Genomic DNA, 14,687 nt, shown 5'->3' with positions numbered 1-14,687 from the left:
TTCGAATGCTTGGAGGGTCTTCATAGAAGTGAAGGTCCTTTATGGGGTTATGACGGACGGTGCTAAGAGATTGACAGTTTGAGAATTCTTTAACTGTTACCATCTAGATGAGATAGATAAATCAAGGGGCATGTATAGCTTTGTACCTAGGAGCTCGTTGTTGAGGCTTGTGTATGAGACCCTTGATTCCAATAGGAATTGGAAGAGTCGTTATTTCTTCATAGAGGGGAATGAATGGATGGGTTGTCTAGGGGACACAGAGTTCATGCCCGTCGACACAACTTGGGGCATATTGAATCCATCCGGTATGCACCCGTCCTAATGCATGAGTCCTTTTAATTGTTCAACTTTCATTTTTTCCAATTTTTTAACCGTTCTCTTTCTGCAGTTGGACGGCGTCCACAGATTACTCTTGAGTAGTGGAGCTTCCTGGAAAGGCTTTTTAACAAGACCAAGCCAGATGAGAGGACCTGGGCTAAATTAGTTACGTTAAACACTCTTAACTGGTATTGTGACGGACCAGAGCCTACCCCTCAAGCCATTAAATACGACATTCGAGTGCGCTAACGTAAGTCCATTGTTAACATTTTTTCTGAATTTTTGGATTTCTTAACATATGGCTAATTCCATTCGTCTTCTTTTCATAGAAATGGATGCAACCAAGAGGAGAGCTATGATTAAGGCACAAGTTGCCAAGAAGGTAGAGCACTCTAGGTATCCCGTACTTGCATATAATGTTTCTTCAAACAAAACTTCAAATGTTCTTCTCTATGATAGTGGCTAGAGCTTCTGCCTCCACCCACTTTGTGAAATAGTCGATGCTAACTACAAGGAACTTCAGTTGCCTGATTGTTGTCGTGAAGGGGCTCATTATATCTAATCCCTATTGAAAGAACGGCCATGGGGCCGTCATAGGGGTGAGTTCCTCGAAGGGTTGTCTGATGGTGTTGCTGAATCTCTAGCACTTGTCGCAGGTTTTGATGTAAGCATCTGCACCCTTCTGCATAGTGGGCCAGTAATATCCTACCCTGATTAGCTTGTGTACTAGTGATCTTGCCCCTGAGTGGTTGCCGCAAATCCCTTCATGAATTTCTCTCATGACGTACTCAGCTTCCTCGAGGATAAAGCATCTCAAATAAGGGCGGGAGAAGCCTCTTTTGTATAAGACATCCTTTATAAGGATGAATCGTGAGGCTTGTACCTTTAGCTTCCTTGTGGCGTCCTTCTCATTCGGAAGCGTTCCATTCTTCAGGTAGGAGATCAATTGCATGGTCCAGTTGTTTTCAGAGTCTATCTTTAGCACATGTGCTTCATTATCTATGAGTGATGAAGTTTGGATGAAGGATAATACTTGTTTGGGAACAAGCATGCGTTCTGCGGCTGCAACCTTAGCAAGTTGATCGGCGCATTCGTTCTCTTCCCTCAGGATTTGGACGAACTTGATTTGGAGACAGCCAATCTGGCATTTTACCTCATCGAGGTGTTTCTTCATTCTTTCAGTCTTGCATTCATAGCTACTGTTGACTTGACTAGTTATGACTTGAGAATCGCAGTGAATGACCATATTTTCAACCCCTACCGCTCTTGCGAGGTCCAATCCTACTATTAAGGCCTCATATTCTGCTTCATTGTTGGTGGTATGAAATTCGAGTTGGATCATACATTCAATCCTGTCATCCTCTAGGGAGATGAGTACGACACTAGCCCCTCCTACTTGCCTATTGGAAGATCTGTTTGTATAAATGTTCCATTGTGGTGTCTCTTCTACCTCCTGGCCGTCCTTGAGAGTGAACTTGGCGATAAAGTCAGCCACAACTTGCCTTTTTATAGCTGTTCGAGGTAGGTACTGTATATCAAACTCACTCAACTCTACCGTCCATAATGCCATCCGTCCTGTAGCCTCAGAGCTACTCATGGCTCTTCTTATGGGCCTGGCCATCAAGATAACGATGGTATGTGCTTGGAAGTATGGCTTGAGTTTTCGTGCCGCAATTACCAACGTGAAGGCCAGCTTCTCCATCTGGGGGTACCTTTCTTCTGCTCCTCGGAATGCTTGACTTGTAAAGTAGACGGGTCTCTGAGATCCATCTTCCTCTCTTATCGAAGCTGCGCTAACAGTGGCTTGTGGAACAGCCAAGTATAAGTAGAGCTCTTCTCCCTGCCTGGATGGGCTAAGCATTGGAGGAGATGAAAGATACACCTTGAAGTTTTCAAACACCTGTTGGCATTTGTCTGTCCACTCAAACGGCTTCTTCAAAGTGCGGAAGAGAGGTAGGCATTTGTCCATTGCTCTTGAGACGAACCTGTTTAGTGCCGCTATCTTGCCATTTAGACTCTGTACCTCCTTGACTGTATTCGGTGGAGATAACTCCATTATTGCCCGTACTTTCTCCAGAATAACCTCAATACCTTTATGGGAGACCATGAATCCCAACTTTGCTGTAGTAACCCGAACGCATATTTACTCGGGTTTAACTTCATGTTGTATGGCTGGAGGGTGTTGAAAGTTTCTTGGAGGTCGCCCAAATGATCGTCTTCTCGTAAGCTTTTCACCAGCATGTCGTCTACATAAACTTGAACATTTCTTCCAATCTGGTGCACGAACATCTTATTCATTAACCTTTGGTACGTTGCCCCAACATTTTTGAGTCCGAATGGCATCACTTTGTAGCAGAACAAGCCTTGGCTGGTAACAGAAGTGGTCTTCTCTTGGTCGGCTTCTCCCATTTTGATCTGGTTGTAGCCCGAGAAAGCATCCATGAAGCTTAAAAGCTGGTGTCTCGCAGTTAAGTCTACCAAAGTATCTATTCGTGGGAGTGGATAGCTGTCTTTAGGGTAAACCTTATTGAGGTCCGTGAAATCTACGCACATTCTCTATTTACCATTGGACTTTTTAACCATGACCACATTTGCCAACCAATTGGGGTAATATACTTCTCGGATGAAGCCTACCTCAAGCAACTTTCGAACTTCCTTGGCTATGGCTTTGTCCCGCTCATAAGCGAATACTCGTTTCTTCTGCCGGATTGGAGAGAATGAGGGCGACACATTTAACCTATGAACTATGATTGAGGGGTCAATTCCCGGCATGTCCTCGTGACTTTAGGCAAACACGTCTTGATTGTTTCTTAGGAATGTCGTGAGCGCTTGGCGTATTGGCAAGCTAGCCAGTGTGCCCATTCTAGTCATCTGTTCTGGCCTTGAGTCATCAAGGGTCACTTCTTCTAGTTCCTTAACCGGCTCCGCTACTGCCCGTTATTCTCCTATGCACATCGTTTGTTGGTGGCCGTCCATCTCTAACATAGCAATATAGCATTCTCGCGCTGCCACTTGATTTTCGCGTAGTTCTTCTACTCCATAATCTGTAGGAAATTTGATCATTAAATGGTAGGTTGAAGTTACAGTCTTCCATGAGTTGAGGGTGGGTTTTCTGAGAATGGTATTGTAAGCGGACGAGCAGTCGACCACGAGGAATGTTACGTCCTTAGTGATCTGCTGAGGGTAATCTCCTACCATTACTGACAACGTGACGACACCAATAGGGAACACTCTTGTCCCTCCGAAACCAACGAAGGGGGCATTTATTGGGACCAACTGTTCTCTATCAATCCTCATCTACTGGAAAGCCGGGTAATACAGGATCTCTGCTGAGTTACTGTTGTCGACCAGAACCTGGTGCCTGTTCTAGTCTCCTACCCGTAGGCTGACAGCAAGCGCGTCGTCATGCGGGTGGTGTAGCCTTTGAGCATCTTCTTCTAAGAATCCGGGGTTGTCGATTCGTGCCATCTTTGGTACGATGCCCGTAAGTTGGACATTCTGGACTGTTCTCAAGTAGGTCTTTCGGGCTTTTTTGGACGACCCAGAAGTTGTTGTGCCCCTTACAATCATCCTTATGTCTCCAATGGGCGGCCTAGGGTGCTCATTCTCCTATCGTGGGGCTTGCTCCTGGGGCGGATTTGTTCTTCCCTTGCTAACAAACCTTTGCAACTTCCCTTGTCTTATGAGAGCTTTTATTAGCTATTTTAAATCGTAGCAGTTGGCTGTATCATGTCTGTGGTTACGGTGGAAGTGGCAGTACTTATCCTTTGACCTCTTACTAGGATCTCCCTTCAACTTACAAGGAAACGTCAAAGCTTCTTCGTCTTTGATCCGTATTAAGACCTGATCTACTGGGGCAGTTAATGAGGTGAAGCTTGTGAACTTCCTTGTGGAGGGTTTGGAGCGTTTATCATCCCGCCGTTCTCCAGTTCTAACCATCTTTCGCCCCCTATCTTGACGTGTGTCCTCCTGTCTTTCCCTCTTTTCGGGCTTCTCCTTGTGGGCCAGTAGTGCATCCTCTGCGTTTATATATTTGGTGGCCCTTTAAAGCATATCCGACATGGTCTTTGGATCGTTCCTGTATAGAGAAAATAGGAACATACCCTTCCGTAACCCATTAGTGAACGCTGCTACAAGTATCTTGTCATTTGCTTCATCAATTGAGAGGGTTTCCTTGTTGAAACGGGTTACGTAGGACCTCAACATCTCGTCCTTCTGCTGCTTAATGTTCATTAGACATGCAGTAGACTTCTTGTATATGTGCCCTCCAATGAAGTGCGAAGTGAACTAGGCACTTAGCTCCTTAACAATACTGATGGAGTTAGGTGTCAATCGACTGAACCAAATTTTCGCAGCACCCTTCAGCGTTGTAAGGAAGGCCCTACACATGATTTCATCCGCAACTCCTTGAAGGTGCATCAAGGTCTTAAAGCTCTTTATGTGATCTAGAGGGTCCTTGACTCCGTCGTAACTGTCTAACTGCGGCATGTGAAACTTATGTAGTAGAGGGAAGGAATTGACAGAAGCAGTGAACAGTGAGTCAGTTCGGTTGACTAGGTCGTCAAGATCGCTGGACATTCGTCCTTTGAGGGCGTTCATTATAACTTCTATCTGTTCCTTCATTGCCTACATCTCTGCGAAAATTGGTGGTGGAACAGTATCCACGAGGGATGAGAGGCTCATGTTTTTTTGCTCTAGTCTGCTTAGGGCGTTACTACCCTCTGGCCACTCTTGGTCCCTTCGCTCAGCACTGGTACCTTCTTGGTCCTTTTCCTGAGTACCGTGCCCTTCCTTCTGGCGTAATTGTTCTTCCAAAACTTGATTTTGCTTAGTGAGGTGCTACACGGCCGCAGTTAGGTTCTGTACTTGTCTCTCGAGAGTAGTCGGGCGTGGCTCGTCTCCCTAAATGTTATTGGTGGTGGTCACCATCGAGTGAGTAAGAACCATGCAACTCTTAATCCGGGAAGCGTTTGTTATGCCTTACAAGTCTCACCTTCCCACAGACGGCGCCAATTGATGATGTCGTAAAAATCACCAGTGAGTTACACAGTACTCGCACAATCGAAGTAAGACCTGTACAAGAAAAAGAAAAAACCTAACAGAGAGCACCGATGTGGTGTCGGCCAAATACCCTCCGAAGATCAACTTAGAACTATTCTTACAATTCTAGATTGCTAGAGAGGGTTCAATTATGCGTACCTTTTTCTCGAGTAGGGGTGTGCATGGGTCGTGTTGGGTCGGGTTAAGGAGATTTTTTGACCTAACCCACATGGGTCGGATTGAACCCATGGGTTGGGCAATTTTTTTTTATTATTATTATTATTATTAAATTGAGTAGAAAAAAATATAAATATAAATATATTAAAAAAACCCAAAAATTAGTATCAATGCGACTGCTTAAAGGCAAACAACACTAATGACTAAACAACAATAGTAATTTACTAGGGTTTGTGTGAACTAATTGGCTTAAATATATTAATTTTATAATATATTTTAAATATATATATATATATATATTAAATATATGGGTGGGTCGGGTTGGGTTTGGCGGGTTTGGGATTTTATAACCCAAACCCAACCCAACCCGCTATTTAAAAAATTTTTGTAACCCAACCTAACCCATCAATCCCTAAAAACTGACCCAACTCGACAGGTTGGGTTGGGTCGGGTCGGTTTTAGCGAATCGATGGGTTGGCTGCACACTCTTATTCCCAAGGGTCTTTAGGTTTTTATAGTTACATAGGGCCATACCCCATGGCTTGCGAAACAAGTCTTTTCCTTATAGGAAAGATACTTATTAATACATGTATATTCTAGAATTCCAGTCGTATCGAAATTCCATTCATGTTGGGACTCTACGAATTAGGGTTAATCGTGTGTCACAAGTATTCAAGGTTCCTTGGAGACTACGTGATGATGAGTTGGATGACACGTGGCCCCTCAATCTATCCACGTTGCGTCCGTCCTAAATTCATCCGTCCAGTGCCAATATATTCTTCTTACGTCAAGTTCGTCGAGATGGATCTGTCATGCTAATTTTTCCTCTTCAAACACAAATTTGTTTTTACCCAAATTCATTTGCAATGAAGTAAAGAGACACAATTAATGTATTTAATTATGCAAAATAGAACCATAACATTGTGATAGTTTGATATTTCTGCCCTGGATAAGCTATGTTTGTAGGCCCAATACAATTTTAGATTTGGCACGGGTTTGATTAACAATTACCTATGATTTTTAGACATTGACAATTCAATGAACCGTAAAATAATAATAATAATAATAAAAAGTTAAAGATTTTTGAAGTCGGACCAAGGTCAAACTGAGGTTGAACCATAATTACATCATAATTAATTTAATAATTATTTAAAATATAAATAAATATATTAAATTAGTACAAATAGAAAAATTAACTTTAAATATAGAAATATATTCTTCTCAAATAAATAAATGTGTGTGTTTGGGGGGGGGGGGTTGTGTGTGTGGTCAACTAATTTATTTGTGTTTGTGCTCATATTTAATTGTTGAAAAATAAAAATAAAATAGTATTTATGTTGCATGGCCATAGCGTGTCACCTATGAAATTATGAATACATTAATTTAAACATATTGCATGGCCACAATGTGGAAAACTTGGAAGCATGTCACAAGGCTATTGAATTTGCTATTGATATAGGTTTTTCCAGGTTGGTTCTTGAGGGAGACAATGTTAATGTAATGCAAGCTATTTCATCGCAAGAAGCCAACATATCTCTGTTGGGGACTATTGTGGAAGATATTAAACATCTTATTAGGGGCCTGTAGTGGGTATCTATTTCTCACACAAGGCGTAGTGGTAATAAGGTGGCTCATGTGTTAGCGCAACATGCTAGAACTAGTACTGAGGATTCCCCTCCTCCAGTCATTGAACAATTGTATCACGATGCTTGTCTTTTATAAAGAATTAAGTGGGACTAAAGTAACAATGTAACACTCCAAAGTCCAAAGACTCCAAACAAGTGCCAAAAAACAAGTGGGACTAAAGTAAGTTACTTAAGACATATTAATGTAAGTTAGTTATAACCCTAAGACATATTAATTTATTAAAGACAGTAAGACATATTAGAGTATAGCATTTTTTATTTTATTATTTTTTTTGGGGCCAAGTATTAGACTATATAATATAATAGTCTTTCCATTATTAAAGTCTTATATAAAAATCACAACCTAAACTTAATCAAACCAACTTCATAAAAAAAAAAAAATAATAATAATAAGGCGTAAATGCACTTTTAGTCCTTATATTTTGGCTTTTTTCTATTTTAGTCCCTACATTTTAATTTTACCACTTTTAGTCCCTAAATCAATTAACGCGTTTCATTTTGGTCCTTTCCGGTAGTGGGCTACTAGAATTTGCTTAGGTGGCAGACAGAATTATTAAAATAATAATAATAAATTTTATTTTACTATTAAAAATGCCACATCAGCTTATAAATTAAAAAAAATTATTTATTAATTTTAACTAAATAAAAAAAATTAAAAACAGATATTTTAAAAAAGAAATTAAATTAATTAAATCTCAAAATTCAAACAATCACACCACAACCAACCATGGTGTTCATCAGAATTCCAAACCACAAAACCCTATCCCTAACCCTAGACCAAAACACCACCACTCTCCACTCCCTCAAACTCTCTCTCCACCACCACACTCACATCCCAATCCACCACCTCCACCAGCTCTACCTCTCCCAATCCAACCCTCTCCCATCTCAAAACGATGCTGTCTTCCTTTCCCGCCTTCGCGTGGTATTGGACAGACCAATTCGTTTCGAAATCGGAGCCAAAATTGGCTACAGCGTTTTACATTTCGTTCTACGCTAGACTCGCAATGGGTCTGTGGTTGAATTCGAGTGAGGAGGAGAGCGATTGGGTTAGAGGTTGGGTGAAGAAAGAGAGATCGTAAATCTGGGTTTGCTTACCAAAATGAAAATCTCTAAAGATCTCTTTCTTAGACCAAAATCTCCCTCTCTCTTTCATCTTTCTAAAGCTCTAAAGCTCTAAAGTCTCTCTCTCAGATCGTGGATTTGGAAAAATCTCTAAAGCTCTCTCTCGGATCAGTGGTTGTGAAGTGGTGGTTGGTCCGGTGGTCGGTGGGGGTGGATCGTTGGATGGGTTTGATGTTGGTGTGGGTTGCAGTGGCTTGATGGACTGATCGATGACAGTGGAGGGGCTGAGGTCGGTGGTGGTTTGGATTTGGGTTTAAAGTGTATTTACCTCCACTCTCTCATAGATTAGTGGATCTCTATTAGATTGGTGGGTTTAAAATTTCTGGGTTTGTTTACAGATTTCTCGAATTTTGAGTTTGAAATTTATGGGTTTGTTTCTGGGTTTGATGTTTGTATGGAGGGTTTGATTTTTCGTGATGTTTTGGGTTTGCTAAAGATTGATGGTTGGGTTTGGGTTTGTGTTCTTTGTGTTTTGAATCTTTGAAGGAGTTTGTATTTTGTAGATCTGTGCCCTTTGATTTTACGTGTTCCATGTTGGCATGTTCTTGATTTTTTTAATTTCCTTGGCAACCAAACATATTATTTGAGAAAGAACATGAACATGTTCTTCATGATGACTGGGAAGAACATAATGTAAAGATTTTTTTTTTTAAATTTAATTAATTTAATTTCTTTTTTAAACTATCTGTTTTTAATTTTTTTTATTTAGTTAAAATTAATAAATTTTTTTTTTTTTTTAATTTATAAGCTGACGTGACATTTTGATGAGAATGCAAATTGTCATATTTTTCTCCCTTAATGTTTAGTCTTTTATATTTATTTGGTGCCTAAATTTACTCATTATTCTTAAATTTTGATTTAGGATGCAAATGGAGGCATTAAGTGCAAAACGTAGCTAATTGGGTGATTCGGACAGCTTTGACATTGCTCTGTAATCTGGGAATAACTCTCTCATCCAAGCTCCGATTGAGATGATTCAAGATGCTATGGAACGCCAAGACAAAGCTCTACAACTTTCATGTTTTGCGTTTTGAGAGATACGGACTGCGTCAAGGTTGAAATTGGGCTTGAAGTTGCTGCCCCTGCACTGCTGACGTTCTGGAATGTTCCTTTGCCTGAAATTCTAATACGCGTATCTGATGTGGTTTATTTTTGGAAGCCTCCAGATCTGATGCACGAAATTTCCAGCAGAAAAACACCACTTTACTAGTTGTATTAGGACTTTGTTTTATTTTTAATATTTTTCCTTAATTAGTTAGATTTGGATATTATTATTGAGAATATTTTTAGGAGATTTTGTAGGCTTGGGAAAGGGGGAATTAACATGTAAAAGGGGGAGGAGAAATCAGAATTTGACACACACACACGCCTCTCTCTCCCCTCTTCTTTGATTTTTTTCCTTTGAGTTTTCATCATGGCCTTGCGTGACTAAACTTTTATACTTGGTCGAAGGAAACAGAAGCCTCAAAATCAATAAAACTGTGAGATCTAATTTGTTTTTATTGTTCGATTTATGCTTTGAATATCGGATGATCTTAAGGCTGCTACTAGATTAAACCTTTAGTGCTTGTCTTGGGTTGTTTAGTAGTTAGGGTTTTTTAGATTGCTTGTTTTCTAATTAACTACAACTAAGGAGAGATAGGAAAATAGTTCCAACGGTGAATATTCAAAGTGTAAATTGATATATACTTGCATCGATGATCAGTTGTAAAATTCCCATTGTGGATGTTGACTTGGACCAAGGTTTGTTCTCTTGATTGATTTCGATATTTTAATTTGAATTGTTTCTTAATTGTTTTTCTTAAAATTGTTTTCATTATACTCAACCCCCCCCCCCTCCTTGTTCACGTAGCATAAAACTAGGCTAGATACTCTCCATGGGAACGATCCTTACTCGCACTACTATATATATTTTTAGGAGTATAGGTTTTATTTTTGCTAAGAGAAATGAAAAATATTAAAAGCAAAAAAGAAAAGAAAAAGTTGTATGTTTTGTGTTGTATGTTGTGGCTTGCAGGTAATCAACGGTGCCTCCTTTTCCTTGGTTGCTGGCTAGGGGTGGCCTCTTCCTCCTCTCCACCACCACCATCATCATCACCACCGCCCGAGTGGGTCGCTCCTCTAGGACCATATAGCTCTCTTGAGTAGTTGGTCACCTCCAACTTGAGATTCCCGACTAGTCATACCAACTCTTCATACTCTTGGATAATGGGCTACAATTTGAAGAAAGAAGGGTTAGTGACTGAGACAAGAAGAGAAATTTGGCAAAGAGAGAGGATATAGGGAAGAAAGAACTCATTGCTCGAGTGTTGGTAGGAAAAGGATAGCCTATGACATTAGGATTGTGGGGCACGACATGCTCCCTAGCAAAGCCATCCTGGCCATAAGCATAGAACGTCCAAGGGATATGTAGAGGATCAATGGGCTCACCGGTAGCAGGTCCCTCCTGCTACAATTCCCACATTAAGGGTCATGACAAATAAAGAAAAGAGAGAGAGAAGAAGTACAAGAGTTTGAGCATATACCTGAAAAGTAAGAGAAGGCATGAGTCGAGTGATGTTGAACTCCTTATAATCCAACTCCTCAAGAAGCTGCTTGGCATAGGAAACACCACTCCCCCACAAGTTGTACTCAGCATCAGTCATGGAGTGTGGGGTAAGCATGCCACCACCTTATTGATGCTTCCCCTACCAACATAAAGGGATGATGACTGCAGAAAGAAAGATGACATTAGATTCATGATTCAAGTGAAATTAAAGGATATGGTGTTTTGATGCAAGAATGAAGATAGAAAGAATGATACAGTGATTTTTCAGATGCAAGAATGACAAAAAAGGGTGTTAGAATTGCATATGGAGGTGAAATGGTTGAAAAAGAAGTAAAAATGGGTAGAGTAGAGCGTTTGCAAGGCGTCTTATGTACGCAGTTCTTCCACATTTTCAAAGAAGCATCATCCAAAATCAATCCTAGACATGTTCTTACCCCTCCTAAGACATTAGGTTTTCATCTAAACCCATCCTACAACAAAACCCAAGCATTCACATAGTCAAAAACACATTTAAACCAAAGATCAAAGGGAAACTTGAAAATGAGAAAAAAATGAAAAACTTACAGATTCACCCAGGGGAATGTGATTCTATGGCCGGTATGTCAATGGTGGAGGTCCCCCAAACCTTGTGGCTTCACTCTAGCGGGTGAGAAGGAAGGCATCAGAAGATAGGACGTAAGAGGATTTCTTGACCTTGGGTGCCATTGAAGAAGATGATGAGAGAAATAGAGAAAATGAGAAAATGAGAGAGTTTGAGAGAATGAGAGAATTAGAAGGTGTGAGGAAAAGAAAGAGGGGAGGGAGGTTTTTGTAGAGAGGAAAGAGAGAGAAGTTGTGAAGAATGTGAAGAGGTGAGGGAGATGAAGAAACTACGTGTAGTTTAGACCTCACCACTAAACCATGTGTAGTTTAGTCATGAATGGTTAAAAAAAAAAAAAAAATCTTCTTTTCTTTCTTTCAAAAAAGGGAAGGATATCTCAAAATTTTCCACAATTAGAAATGAATTATCAAAAAGAATTCCCCAGAGAATCAAGCACATCAAGAACCATTCCTAGTGGTTCAAGCACCTCAAGGACCTTCCCCAATGGGTTAAACATGTTAAACATTATTCTCAGTAAGGAAATAGAAGACTCTTCCTCAATATTTCAAGCATATCAAGCATCATACCCAATAAGGAAGTAGAAGATTCTTCCTTAAAATGATCAAACCTATTAAATATCATCCCTATGGAGGAAGTAGAAGACTCTTCCTCAATAGTTTAGGCATATTGAGCATCATCCCCATGGAGGAGGCAGAAGAGTCTTCCCCAATGGACTCGAGCACATTAAAGCAAATCCCTAGTGAGGAAGCAGAAGATTCTTCCCCAAAACATCCCCAGTAAGGAAGTAGAAGATTCTTCCCTAGTAAGTCCCATACACCAAAAGAAAAAAAAATAATAATAATAAAAAATCTCTGATGAGGAAGCAAAAGATTCTCCTTCAAAATCCTCAGTGAACCATATAAGAAGTAGAAGATTCTTCCTTAGTGGATCACACATCTATACTACTCCTCAGTGAGTCCATCCGTATTACTTCTCAGCGAGTTTCTCATCTTCAAAAAAGTCGTGAGAGGTAGAAGATTCCTCCTCATACATATCTACTCCTCAGGGAGTTCTTCACCATCCCTAGTGGATCCTACTCGTGCACATATCCTTTGGGAATTGAACATGCAGGCACAATAGAAAAATGTAGAGATAGTGATAGAGAAAGAGGCCAAGGCCAACCTGAGGCAAGAGCCTCACCTAAAAAGGTAGAGAAAGAAGTGAAGAAGAGAAGAGGAATAAGTCACGTGGAGATGTTTGACGTAGGATCCCCGGATGGACACCACAGAGACTATATCATTTCGTTTTGTGATGGGTTAGCTTGTAAGGAGCATCCTTATTTGTTTTCTTTTTTCCTTTAGTGACTCTATGATAGTGAGTCACTCGCCATTTGCTTGCAAGTGGCAAAACAGATTTTGGGATATTGAACCTGTCATTGCTCATTTCCCGACCAACAAAGGTTGGAATCCGGACATACGAATCCCATGCAGCTTTTTGAAGTTGCACCAAGGCCAACCTGAGGCAAGAGCCTCACTTAAAAAGGTAGAGAAAGAAGTGAAGAAGAGAAGAGGAATAAGTCACGTGGAGAAGTTTGACGTAGGATCCCCGGATGGACACCACAGAGACAATATCATTTTGTTTTGTGATGGGTTAGCTCGTAAGGAGTACCCTTATTTGTTTTCTTTTTTCCCTTTAGTGACTCTATGATAGTGAGTCACTCGCCATTTGCTTGCAAGTGGCAAAACAAGTTTTGGGATAATGAACTTGTCATTGCTCATTTCCCGACCAACAAAGGTTGGAATCCGGACATACGAATCCCACGCAGCTTTTCGGAGTTGTGTTGTGTGCATGGGTTGGGCTCGAGTCATATGTGGAAACAAAATGTTTTGTCTCTTATTCTTTTGATTCCATTAGTGAAGTTCACAAATCAAAAGAGGGGCATTTGTAAACACCGCATTTTGTACCCTTTACGACTTGGGCCCCCGTTCCTCAATGATACTCAAACTCTAAGGCCCAAGGCCACTTTAGAGTCGAATAAGATATTAAAATGACTTGAGGAGTGTTAAAATGGAAAATATAACCTTTTAAATGAACAAAAATATATTTTTGGATAATTAAATGACCAAAGTAGCCTTTGGCCTGTGTATGTGAGTTGCGGCTTGCGTACGCAAGCTGAAGCATGCGTACGCAGGCACATTCTTGCGTATGTAGCTAGGGTTTCAAAAGTATAAGAAAGACAAGTTTTCTGCAATAATGGCTGAGGTTTGGAATGAATCTCACATCATTTGGGAGTCATTCCAAACCCCCTTTTTTCAATTATAAAAGTCTTGCATGGTACATTTTCAAAAAACACAAAAATCCCATAAGAAAACCTAATATTTACTAGAAAATAGTGAATCAAAAGGGAGTTTTTCACAAAACACCCTTAAGTCTCTTTTATTTGATTGAGACCTTTTTGACCCTAATCCTTTGAGTTTAAGATTACTAATCACTATTTTATTGTGATCTAAACTTGATTGAGAGAGAGAATAAACAAGACCAAGAGGCACAAAACCCACCATCAAACCTAGACCAGCTATCGCCGATCACGCCATTGCCGACCCACTGACCTAGACCATTGCCAATCATGCCATCCATGAAACCCACTGACTCATGCCATCGCCGATCACTCGAAAAGAAGAGAGAAAAGATAGTGAAGAGATAGAGAAGGAAGAGAGAGGGCTAAGACTCTGAGTCTGACGAAAAGAAAGAGAGAAAAGATAGAGAAGGAAGAGAGAGAGAAAGAGAATATTTTAATGCAAAAGAGAGAGAAAAGTAAAATAAAATAAATTATTTTTTTTAGCTTTGGAACTATAGTGCACAACTATAGATGGCTGTGCATCGTAGCTAAAGAGGTAAAAATTTTACTTATAGCTCCACTGCTATAGAATGGTTTTTATGTATTTGAGGTGCTAAAAATACCAATATGGCTTTTTAGCACCATTGCTATGGATGCTCTTTGATGGCTCTAATTGGTAGAATAGATTTTATTTTGGGTCAGTCCGATTTATTTATTGAAGCCCAGCTGTTTAGGCTAACCCACTTTAAAGCCCTAGCACTCTTTCTTAAATCAACCTAGCACCTTAATGCCCATCAGCTACTTAGGTCTTTGTTTTGAGAGGGTATAATGTGTGTGGGGTCCACCCTCATGTGAGGGAGAGGAAGCATGCAATGAAAACACAATAGATTTACTCCTCTATTTCAATTAGCCCAC

The 14,687-nt window shown here is 40.3% G+C and overlaps 1 protein-coding gene across 1 annotated transcript; it reads right to left on the bottom strand.

Annotated features, from left to right (window-relative positions):
* Positions 1-958: 958 nt before the first annotated feature.
* LOC115981436 lies at positions 959-2,374 on the bottom strand. The gene has a single exon (XM_031103571.1). It carries the CDS (start codon positions 2,372-2,374, stop codon positions 959-961), a length of 1,416 nt encoding a protein of 471 aa, XP_030959431.1.
* Between the last annotated feature and the right edge of the window lie 12,313 nt (positions 2,375-14,687).

This window comes from Quercus lobata, chromosome 3, assembly GCF_001633185.2.
Source record: "Quercus lobata isolate SW786 chromosome 3, ValleyOak3.0 Primary Assembly, whole genome shotgun sequence".
Classification (NCBI taxonomy): Eukaryota; Viridiplantae; Streptophyta; class Magnoliopsida; order Fagales; family Fagaceae; genus Quercus; species Quercus lobata.
The sequence above is the reverse complement of the archived record's forward strand: the minus strand, read 5'-3'. Positions and strand labels throughout refer to the sequence as shown.